General features: G+C 48.9%; 1 protein-coding gene across 1 annotated transcript in view; it reads right to left on the bottom strand.

The window, feature by feature from the left end:
* Positions 1–1,389: 1,389 nt before the first annotated feature.
* LOC117651161 (collagen alpha chain CG42342-like) overlaps positions 1,390–11,197 on the bottom strand; it is a 107,049-nt gene continuing 97,241 nt past the window's right edge. The window contains exons 16-29 of the mRNA XM_034394966.1: positions 10,682–10,770; positions 10,221–10,310; positions 9,947–9,991; positions 9,187–9,213; positions 9,048–9,083; positions 8,822–8,926; positions 8,457–8,501; positions 7,933–7,995; positions 5,313–5,339; positions 5,083–5,136; positions 4,908–4,934; positions 4,290–4,325; positions 3,863–3,997; positions 1,390–3,592 (exon numbers count right to left, since the gene is read on the bottom strand). Of these exons, the coding sequence (XP_034250857.1) occupies positions 3,296–3,592; positions 3,863–3,997; positions 4,290–4,325; positions 4,908–4,934; positions 5,083–5,136; positions 5,313–5,339; positions 7,933–7,995; positions 8,457–8,501; positions 8,822–8,926; positions 9,048–9,083; positions 9,187–9,213; positions 9,947–9,991; positions 10,221–10,310; positions 10,682–10,770 (1,076 nt within the window). The 3' untranslated portion in view covers positions 1,390–3,295. The remainder of the gene's footprint in view (positions 3,593–3,862; positions 3,998–4,289; positions 4,326–4,907; positions 4,935–5,082; positions 5,137–5,312; positions 5,340–7,932; positions 7,996–8,456; positions 8,502–8,821; positions 8,927–9,047; positions 9,084–9,186; positions 9,214–9,946; positions 9,992–10,220; positions 10,311–10,681; positions 10,771–11,197) is intronic.

Genomic DNA, 11,197 nt, shown 5'->3' with positions numbered 1-11,197 from the left:
AGTTACCAATTTCAATAGATTAAGTTGTAACTAAAATTCAATTTGCGTTTGTTTTGTTGGTGGTTTTTTTTTGCATTTTTTTTTTTTTGCTTTTTTTTGTTTTTACATGCCTGTAGCTTACTCATGATATAAAGAGAGTCAATTCCCCTCTACAGCTTCAGAATACATCTTTTTCTTAAATAAGATGACTTGTGCCAGACTGTTGTAAGTTAAACTTTGGACAATAATTGAGAAAGTTCTGTATCTCTCTATTACTTTGTGATTTATGTATAATTTATGATATTCATAGGATAATTATGTTTGTACTGACCTCAGAATTAATCTGCAATTCACTTTACATACACATCACTCAGTGGTATCATGTTGGTTTGATGCCTACAATATGATCTCTTGTGGCTCTGCTGTTTATTTTCATTTGTCTTAATTTATTTCATTATTCAAGTAATCTATTTCATGAAAATCCTAAGCTGTAATTTGGAAGAAGTAGGTATGGAAACGACAGTACTGCAGAGTATTGTAAACTCTATCCACAAATTTCAAAAATGTGTTCAGTAACTGAAATAAATCCTGCTTCATCATCCGAGCCAAGAAATCTCCATTCTCTTTGTAGTTGAAAGCAGAGACAATGAAATGAGTGAAGTTGTTGATTGCAAGTTAAGGCTGCTTTCTTAAACTGTTGATACAATTTGAGAATTCTATTGCACACTGTCATATACATTCCATTTTGCTGACTACAAGATGCAGCTCAAAACATTCTGCACTATTATATTTTGAAGAGCAGAACTTTACTAAAATATACTGATGCAATAGTGCCAGTTTTTTCTTTCGAGTTGCAAGGCCCCCTATTGTAGCCTTTATCTACCAAAAATGTACCGTGATAATGAACAGTTTCTGTTCATTCCAGCACTACTAAGGAATTAGTTTCTGTTGTTTGGAATGTACAACGTATTGTTACACAGCAATCGCTCAAAATGAGTCCAGGTCTGCTTTCATATCATTGATTTCTTCGTACCCCCTTCCCTTGCACTCCTGGGAAGACTGGTGTTTTTGTATCTAGACAGGTTACACTGTGAAAGGATTGCATGTGAATGAATCTCAACAATGAGAGCCTCCTTCAACTTTGTTGTAATACTTTTTTTAGAAATATTCTGGCTTTGGTGTGTAATTTTGATCTGCCGTCAGCTTCTCATTTAATAATAACTCTGAAATGCTCATGAATTTTAAAGAACTGATATAGTTGAGGGCGAGTGGAGCACTCATCCTATGCCTTGAGGTTCTGTGTGGCTATTGGTTTGCCCATACTTCTGTTAACATAAGTATACCAATCATTTGACAAAAAGAAAATTTTGGTCCAGAAATTAAACAATGAATGAACAAAAGTGTATTTTATCTTTATTGCCTCTTCTTTTCACATTTTTCAAGTAGCTGAGTCCATGGGGCCATGTTAGAGTCAGGATGGAACATAATCTAGTTACTTCAGACACTACAAAGTAAGCTTTTTTTCTTTTTCTTTTTGCATGTTTTTGTTTTTAGTAGAAAAAGATAATCCTGGGAATGAGGATAGGAAATTAATTTAAAGTGTCTTTCAATCGCTTTATTTAAAAGGATATTTTTTCTTATCGTAACATAAATAAATACTAGTGATCTACTTGTATATATATATATATATATAAAGTGTTACAAATAGCTGTATGATACATTTCCAATAAAACGTAGGTGGGACTATAAATCAGCGTGGTACGCATCTCTTATCACAAGCCCGGTGGACTTCCCTGTCAACCAAACAAGGCTGGAAATGTTCACCTTTTCTTGCTAGCTCATGACATTTTTTTAAAATCTAAGGTTCTATGTTTTTTACTAACAGGAATAAATTGAGGAATCTTTGGTAGAAAATTGTTAGGAATATCTCATGCCTAAGTGCAACTTACAATTGATCATGTGTCTTTCTTTGAATCTGTAATGCCGTTAATTAGTTAAGAAGGAAGACTTACATAGGAGTGGGGGAATAACTTAGCACTTCAGTGCAACGCTAGTTAAAGTTCTATTACCTTTGGCGAGTTTTATTTAATTCCTGCTGACATTTTGCACACATTTTCCAGATTCATCCTCGAGTGTAAGGCCTTGTATGGGTACAGAATGCTTTAACTTGGCAACTACAAAATCAATTCAAACATATCAAGAGACATCAGGTACAACCTCGTATTTCTAAACGTCCCTTCTGAATCACTAGAACATAACATGTATCAAGAAGTTAACGCACTGGGCGACAGCAGCAAACCTATCGGACACTAGCAAAAATAAAAGCTTAAAAAACATTAAAATTAGAAATATACAGTAACGAGAGCGGGCAGCGGGGCGCCCAGTGGTCCAACAACGCCATGCTCCACGCGGAACGGCGAGGCGATAAAGTATATCTCATTAATTTAAAACAATCAGAAACTTGACTTTCGCGACACTGGGAGACGAACCAGCATCTAGAGCAGCCACCCTGCGGGCTACGTCGCTGCGTCGCAGCTGTGTCCTATCTATTCTAAGCGACAGAGTTCACATAGAAAATATTGAGGCACGATTTCTCATCAGTCTTATTTCCACAATGGAGATTCCCAGTTAACTATCATCTACCTTACATCTAGCTCTGCGAGGTGAGGGTGGAGGCGGCGGAGTGCTGCGTGCGTTTGGCGATACCGGTTTGGTTGCTTCGGTTCGAGGGTCTTGGCGTCGTCGCGTCCCCGCGTCGTGTCGTCACGTCGTCACGGCAGCACCCAGTGTCCGGCCGCTCTCGTCCCTCTCGTCCCGTCACTCGCACACCGCGCTCGGGCACTAGCACAGCCCACTCGCTATCTTTGTACACTTGGCTTCACTTACACTAAGTACACTTTTTACACTTGGCTGCCGGTGCTAGTCGTCGCTCCACGCCCGACGCAGGTCATTCTGAAACAGAAGAAACGCAGTTCGGGAACGCCGAGCAGGCGAGCAGGATCAGCAGGACGACAGGCCCCCCATGTCCGTCGCATGTACGCCACAAAACAAAGACTTGTGTCAGGACGCCCAATAAAACCGTAGCTACGCGTAACGGGGTTCATGACGGCTCTGGGTAGGTAAGAGGAACAGGCTGCCAATGGTCAATGGCGCATTTTGGCGGTCTTAAAGTGACTTTTCCCGGATAAGCGCCTTAGCACAACATTTTGGTATTTTTCAAATATCTGGGCTGAAACGGTAACAATCCTTCTTCGCATTTGTCGATGGGAATTCTTGAGGCCTTTTTGAGCTCCAGAATAACTAAATGGGACTAGAATTACCCCCCCTCCCCCCTCAACCGTGCCTGTGGTGGGGTCACACGGGTCACACGTTCGGTTTGAGTACTGCTCTGGAGCTCAAAAACGCCTCTCGAATTTGCGAGCGTGCGTGCATTGGGGCGTGCATATTGACCATCGTCGTCTTCGCCGTCGTCCTCGTCCGCGCCGTTCTCGTCGTAGTCGTTGTCGAAGTCGTCCGAGTTGGCGTTGTGGCTGTTGCTGGTGCCGTGGTGGTGGTTCGACTGCGACTGGCGGTAGGTCGGCGAGGCGGCGGTGGGGATGGCGGCGACCAGGTCCTGGTTAACGTTAGTCAAGCCGAGAGTAGTGTTAGCCCGAAACCAGGGGAGGGGACTAGGAGACTCTTGGGGTAAGCAGCACACCACACAAGGGAGCACATCTCACTCACAAGTCCACTCTTTACGATTTCCGTTGTCAACTTCCTTCTTTAACTTAGCATAGTGTTCTAGTTTTAACAAGATCCGGGAATCGAGCCAACGATAAAATGATAAAAATGTTCCAACTGGAGCTTGTGGCAGGAACGAGTGGGCGTGCAAACGTGAGCTTACCGTGGGCGGTCTCCAGCCGCAGCCGGCCAGCGGCAGCCCGTCCTCTCCGATGGGGCAGGGCGCGTCCAGCCCAGGCACGCCCTGCGCGCCCTTGTCGCCTTTGTCGCCCTTGCGGCCGCGCTTGCCCGGCGGGCCCTGCAAGGGGTCGAACACGCGTCAGCACTCACAGCGCGCAGCCATGGCGCAGCCTGCAGCTACCCCGCGCTAAGGAGACTCCCCAAAGTGGCCTCGTCGATACTCCACGCGCCAGGGACCGGCCACGGCCACGGCCAGGTTCGCGCGCACGGCATTCCAAAGTCACTGCGGCACGGCGTGTCGTCGGGGGGCAGCCTCCTCGCGCGGGGTATGGACAGGCTGCATTGTTGTTGTCTTTTCTTTTGCCGCATTTCAAGGATAGTTTGTTTCAAAAACGAGAAAAGGAGCTTACCGACTCTCCCATGGCACCCTTCTCGCCCTTGGGACCCTGCGGAAAAGCAATCCCCGATGACGTCACATGGCAGTGTACTTTCATGTCCAGCGCAGCGCATGGCCCAAACACGGCAGGCTGAATACTGGTTTCGTCACTGTCTCTCTCGCACTCATGGGGCCTCTCGTGGGAGTGCGAGAGAGAGAGAGAGAGTGCCGAATGGAAGCCCAGCCGCGTTTGGCTCATGCACGCCCGCGGGAAGCAGCCGTGCACGGCAATTCGGCTCTCAATCATTCAATGCAGAGTCTTGTCTGCTTTTCAAAGCTCTCATATTCATCTCTGATGCATGGCTTTCTAGTTGAGACTTTATTCATGACACCGCGCCGATGGATGCACAGGGGCCACATGAGTATTGGTTAAAAAATCCCACCAAAAATCAACGTCCTTACCAAACTGTACTCACTCGGGGAATGCGAGTGGCGTGATCAAAGGTTTTAGAGACAGCTCACGAATACCTTACGACTTGCCGGCCCATTTCGAGTCGAACAGTTCCTCGGGACTTTTGAGCATGCCTCGCACCCCACCCATTTTGAGACTCAGTTGTAAGGACTGACAAAACAAACTGGTTAGCGGCGTTACCTCTTGGCCGGGGATTCCGTCCGTGCCCTGGTGGCGACACAAAAAGCAACAAGTTAGACAACACAAGCGAGGCTGGTGAACAGGGCAAGGGGGAGGCCACACGTGGGAAGGGTCCAAACTCACGACCGTCATCACTCAAAATGGTCGACCACTCCGAACCACGTGGACTACGTACCGGCAGTCCTGGTTCTCCCCGCTCGCCCTTGCTGCCCGGCTCGCCCTGGCCGCCCTGCGTACGAAATGCGGTAAGAGTCTTTGCATAGAGAGGGCGTGAGTAATTCAGGGGTATTGAAATGAATTTACGAGGGGGCAATCATGCGCAAGCCGTGTTCATTGTTAGCGACAATGTAAGCCGTAGGTACGCGGTCGAGCTCCGTTAGGAAACAGGTTTACTTCAAAACGTACCTTCATCCCGTCAAGACCCGGCTGCCCCTGAATAACGTAAAAGAAAAGAGATAAAAAAAAGATAAAAAAAAGTCAACGAAATCTTATTATGAACCTGTCACAACACATGATAGAATGACGTCATTAAATGGCAACAGCTTTGGTGGCGGCATTGGGGAAATTCAACAGGGTAGGTTCAGGGTATGCGGGGGAAAAGAAGATGGCTTTCATGTTGGTAGTTTCACGCCGTGCGTAAGTTAGTCCCACACAACATGCGCGGTGTTTTAAACTCCACACACACTAGGACAGCATTTCAGTGTTGGCTAACGCGCTTTCATTGGGTTTGGGGACTACTTTTAACTACGTAAGAATTTTTCAGCGTATTACCGCAAAGTAAAATTATCGATCACTTATACCCTAAAAAGAGAGGACCCTTCCCTAAGGGAACGAGTTTAAGGAAGAGGAAGAGACTTTTGCCCTTACTGCTAATACTTCTATTATAAAAATATTTCAGAAAATTAAATTGTCACATTTTTCAGTTTACAATGACATTAATGCACTCGCAATTTTGTATACCTTCTGGACGCTCCTAGGCAGCATTTTCTTTACCATGCCTCGTGAATAAAAGTTAATTTACGTGGGAATTAGATGTGTTAGTGCAACCCTTCACCGTAAAGGGTGCAGAAGGAGCTAACTAGTTGAAAGCGAGATACCGCACTAACCATAGGAGTTCTTTCTCTTTCGATTGCAGCCAACTCAGGATGCGCTTGAGCTCAATTAATCAGCGACTAGGTGGGCTGCAACATGGTCCCTATTTTATTATGGCAGTCATGCATCGTGTCTCGTAGAAACGGTAGTCATCGTGATGTCCGAGTAGATTTTGTGTCAGGTGGGACGGGTTAAACGTGGGTGACAAGCTACATTTAGCAACACACTGCTCCAAGCTCTGTGACCTTCATGCACACACACATTTATTTTTCGAAATATCTTATCTTACACACCACGACATTACCAAAAAAAAAAAAGAAACAAAAAAAAACATACAGTAGAGCAGTGCTAATTATAACACTGCCCGAGGTAAACAATAATACTTAGGTTAGCAAAATGTCATAGATGGTATCACATTAGTTAACAAAGAAATCTGCAAGAGGGTTTCCCGATTACAACATTCTTTTCAGGAAGAGGGGTTCAGATAGGGAGATGCGACAGAGAGTGTTAGTACTGCGGTGTGGTTCGGCAAGACACTGGTCGGAAATGTAAAATGGGCAGCATTCGGAAAAACAACATGGGCACAATATTACAAGAGAGTAACTACGGGAATACAGATAAGAGGATACAAAGAGGAATGTAGATATGGAAATGAAAGTGATTCTCTTAAAATTAATCTTACGACCTAACGATTTGATCCGGCTTGTACACTTTATACAACGACATAAAAAAGGCCTCCTTTTTGTCTCACTATCAGGGGGCATTTTCAAACTAGACAACATATAAATACAGGATGAGTATATTTTACAGCCAAGTATACGAGAAGTGACTTCTGCCCGAGCCCATGCACAACGCGACCAGGGGCTCGAGGCGCTCCAGCCGCCCCACTGCAACGGGGACGGGCCCGCCAGGCCCGCCACCTGACTAAGGACTATGTTAAGTACACTGCATTACATGTACGCGTCATGGAGGGGCTCAAAATTTTGGCACGATTCAACAGCAGATGCACCCAGGAATTCTATATATAGTTTTTATCTCTCTTTCTCTTGATCACTCAATCACTCTCTCTCACTCAAACGCTCACGCATACATACATTTCCGGACTTTCCCTCTGCTCTACTTTTGTAACACGCGTTGTAATGCAACTTCAATCATATTAAAGATACACGTTTAAACCCCAGACGGATGTCTTCGCTGAGATTTAGTTAAAAAATTGGCGCGTTGTTGTGTGGTATTTCCCACCATACAGCTAATCTATGACACGAGCACTTGAAAATGGTAAAAAATAAATACATTACTTCTCTTGCGGACCAGCTTAGCGACTGCTGGGCTTTCACTTTGGTGTAACTCCTAGACAACAAAACAGTCCACGGCCATTGTATGACCGGACAGGTCTATCCCCTCTATCTATACAAAATGAAATTAGCTTTCAACAACTGTACATGAACTACACATTTGGATAAATACAATATTTGTACGCTGAACGGTAAGGCGAAGCAAAGTGATCCCTGCGTAACTCAGTCCGAAAATTAGGGGGGAAAGGCATGTCTGCCGCTATGCAACAGCGAAAACCTTAACACTAGAGACACAGTAGCTGCACATTCATTCATTCACCCTCGTCACACACAACGAGGGCCGGTGACCGCGCGGCCTCCCCACGTAACAGGCGACTGCCGGCGAGGGTGGCGGCGGTCACCGCGCCCTCCTTGCCCTTTCCATCTTACAATTTACATAAAATGTTCACACCTCCTCACTAACAAATTAGAGAGTCTCTCTTCGGACGGCAATGCCCCTTCTCTCGGCTCTGGGCCCCAGGCCCTAGGCCCCAGGCCCGCTACAGTGTACCAGCCTCACGCGCAACAAGCGGCAACGAGCCTGCGGCCGACCGGCTCGCTGTCAGTGTCGGCCTGTCGGCTCACACCACGGGTCTTACCATCGGGCCGGGCTTTCCTGGATCGCCCGGTCGGCCCTGCTCGCCCCGCAAGCCCATGGGCCCCTGCAAGACAGAGGCAGTGGTCAGACAGAGAGCGAGGGGCAGTCTGGAAGCTGCCGAGTGCTCAAAGTGGACGCGAATGCGACTCCCCACACAAAGGCTGCCAATCTGTGACTCGTTTTTCTGCCGATCAGGGCACTTGTTTTCGGGATAGGAGTCGCTCCGGTCGACGTAAAAAGATTCACGTGCGCATCGTCGTAAAATCCACACGCCTGTTTTTAGTGCGACCTAAAACACTGTGAGCTGGACACGAGCGTGCTCTGTCCCGAGCGGGACGGTAGTAATACGAATGTCGTCTTTGGAGGGAAACGGAACTTCGGAAAAGATGGTTAAAAGTTAGAGATCAAAGTCTCGGCAGCAAAGACAGGAAGGAACTCAAAGCTCCTCGCGAGAGAAGTGACAATTCAGTGAGGTCTGCATCTTCCACTGTGAGCACTCTTCAAAAGCGACGCAGCGGCACTTACCGGCAGTCCCATCGGGCCCGGGTCTCCCTTGTTGCCCTTTTCGCCCTGCAACAAACGAGTCCATGAATGTGTGCGGGGCCCACCTCACCGCCCTACGCACAGTGGATTTGCCACAAGAACGGTGGAGGTGGCCAAAGTTCTCGACAAGTTTTAGCTCCAGAGTCGCTAAACACGACTCGCAACGAGCGTGTGACCCCCACCAACAGATTCCTCGTTCAGAGAGCAATCCATTGGTGGGGCCACACGCTCGGTTGAGTCTTGTCTAGCGACTGAGGAGCTCAAAACTCGTTTAGAATTTTGGTCGCTTCCATCGGCCTAGAGGCAAATCCACTGCGCTACGCCCCGCGGCCGTGCCGTCTAGTTACCATGTCTCCCTTGAAGCCGTCCATGCCCCTGTCGCCCTTGATGCCGGGCGGGCCCTGCAGCCCGGGCACGCCGTTGGCGCCTGGCGGCCCTGGGGGTCCCATCACCTGCAACAGGCACGCCGTCAGCAACGCCGTCAGCAACGCGGCACGCGACGCGCTAGACAGAGACGGCATGCTATCCAACCGCGGCACCGCGCCCGTTGGAAGGCACACTTACAACACTTACGAATTCGCTGCCGCCCGTCTCGAAGGTCCCGTCGCCCTGCAACAAGACGGAGAGTCACGACACTGGCCGGACGCGCTGGCCGCGCGCGAGCGCATGCGCAAGATGCACGCGTGCGAGAGAGAGAACAAGATGCCCTTACCTGTCGCCGCCTGATCTTTTTGTACTTCTGCGGGGAGAGACGAAGGCGGTCGCCGAGGAAACAGACAAAATGCAACACAATGATTAGCATGCGGTCGAGACAAGACGTTCGGTTCGGTCGTGCAGCCGAGACAAGTGCAAGCCAGTTCGTGTGCACTCCCATCCAGCCAATGGACGGTTTTCTCTATATTTGACTATAGTATTATCATAGTTACCACACGCTTAAAGTCGCATTATGTTATGCTAAGGTCAAATTAACTGTATCCTGGCTCGATGGGATTTCATCAAGAGCCTTTGATTGAGCATAAAATACCAAGTCAAAAAAGCCAAATGTAGAGGAAACTGCCAACTTGCTGGATGCGAGTGTATGTCAGTCAAAAATGACCCCCCCCCGTCATCTCCACGGTCAACCCCTCAGAGAGTGGTTGTGTTTGCAGACGCGCAGTAGCGACGACGCGAGCCACAGCCAGGGGTAGCGCCAGACAAGGCGCCCGACGCCCGAGTGCAAAGCGGTTGAGTGCCCGGAGCGTTCCATGCCCTGGTCGCCAACCCAAGTGCCAGCCTCAACACACTCCGCATTCACTGCCTGAAATGGATGCCAAACTTACTCTAGCCACCCGCGACGGGAGCTAAAACAAATGAACCACCCATCAGAGGGAGCTTCTGCTTACACTCAAAGCGAATGACACGCTTGGTTTGAGATAAAAAGAAGATGGCTAATATAAACAGTCACGCAGACGCCAAAACAAATGTTTCCTTACCGACTCTCCCTTTTCACCCTTGTCTCCTTTGACACCCGGATAGCCCTGAAACCGAGAACAGAGGCACAGTCACTTTTGGAAGGAAGAGAAAAACATTCCGCAGTCAAAATAGTCCACGGAACATCTGCTCGATAACTACGAGGGAAATGAACGCATTGTAGAGTTTCTTTGTAAGAAATGCCTCGTATGACAAAGGGACTCTTCTAGGCATTTATTGGTAAATTGCACAAGGCCCCCGATTCCTCCAAAGACGTTTCACAGGCCGCGTACTTACCGGCGGTCCGGGCAGGCCTGGCGGTCCCATCAGGCCGGGGTGGCCGATGTCTCCGTACTCGCCCTTCTCTCCCTTGGGTCCCGACATGCCCTGCAACGAGAAGCACCTTCAAGTAACTGCAAACCAAGAACGCCACACTGGGATTTGCAGTCTCCGCACTTGGGAGTGCAGAGTTTGCAGCCTCCACACGCCAAGTGAGTGGCTCTCTACGTAGTGTGGGGGCTTTGTGTGCTACTCCACTCTTGAAGTGTGGAGCGACTTCAAACTCCACACGTGTAGAGAGGGAACGACTCCGCACTAGAAAGTTCGGCGTTCTCCACGGCTTGACAGAGTGAGCAGCCCGTAATGGGAATGGTAATGGCGGGTAGGCCGTCCGGCCGCAGCGCGCGCACGCAAGCGAGGCGGGTGGCCTAGGCCGCGCTCTGCAGGCGCCGTGCTGGCCATGCAGGCCCTCGACTTACCGGCAGTCCTGGAGGTCCCTGCGGCCCGGTGGCGCCGTTCTGACCGTCCTCGCCCGGAGGTCCCATCAGGCCCATGTCGCCCTTGCCACCTGCGGAGCACACGGACACATTAGCACGCTCCAAGTTCTGCTCACTCATTGCGCGCGGCGGTCCCCCTTCCCCCCCCTTCCTCACTGCCTCTCGCTCCCCCTTTCTCTCCCCCTCGCTCTCCCTCTGCTGCTTGGAATCGCTCTGCAGGGGCACGACGAGTACCTCGTTTCGTGAACATTCTTCCCCTTCCACGAAAACCATCAAGTATGTGAAACACAATGAGCCAGGGATCCAGAAAAAAGTGAAAGAATTGGGAATGTCGTAGGGACCTGGGTGACACGGCACAGCCGAGCGGCGCATGCCGGTCGAAAGCAGCCGGGAATATCCAGAGGAATGTCGACTTCGTTCCATTTTTGCAGTATCGGTGCACAGAAAAACCAAAACTCCCGATTGGTGTCCGCTGTTTTACGGAATTACCGGGGTTCA

The sequence above is a fragment of the Thrips palmi genome, unplaced genomic scaffold (assembly GCF_012932325.1).
Source record: "Thrips palmi isolate BJ-2018 unplaced genomic scaffold, TpBJ-2018v1 HiC_scaffold_5, whole genome shotgun sequence".
Taxonomy (NCBI): domain Eukaryota; kingdom Metazoa; phylum Arthropoda; class Insecta; order Thysanoptera; family Thripidae; genus Thrips; species Thrips palmi.
The sequence above is the reverse complement of the archived record's forward strand: the minus strand, read 5'-3'. Positions and strand labels throughout refer to the sequence as shown.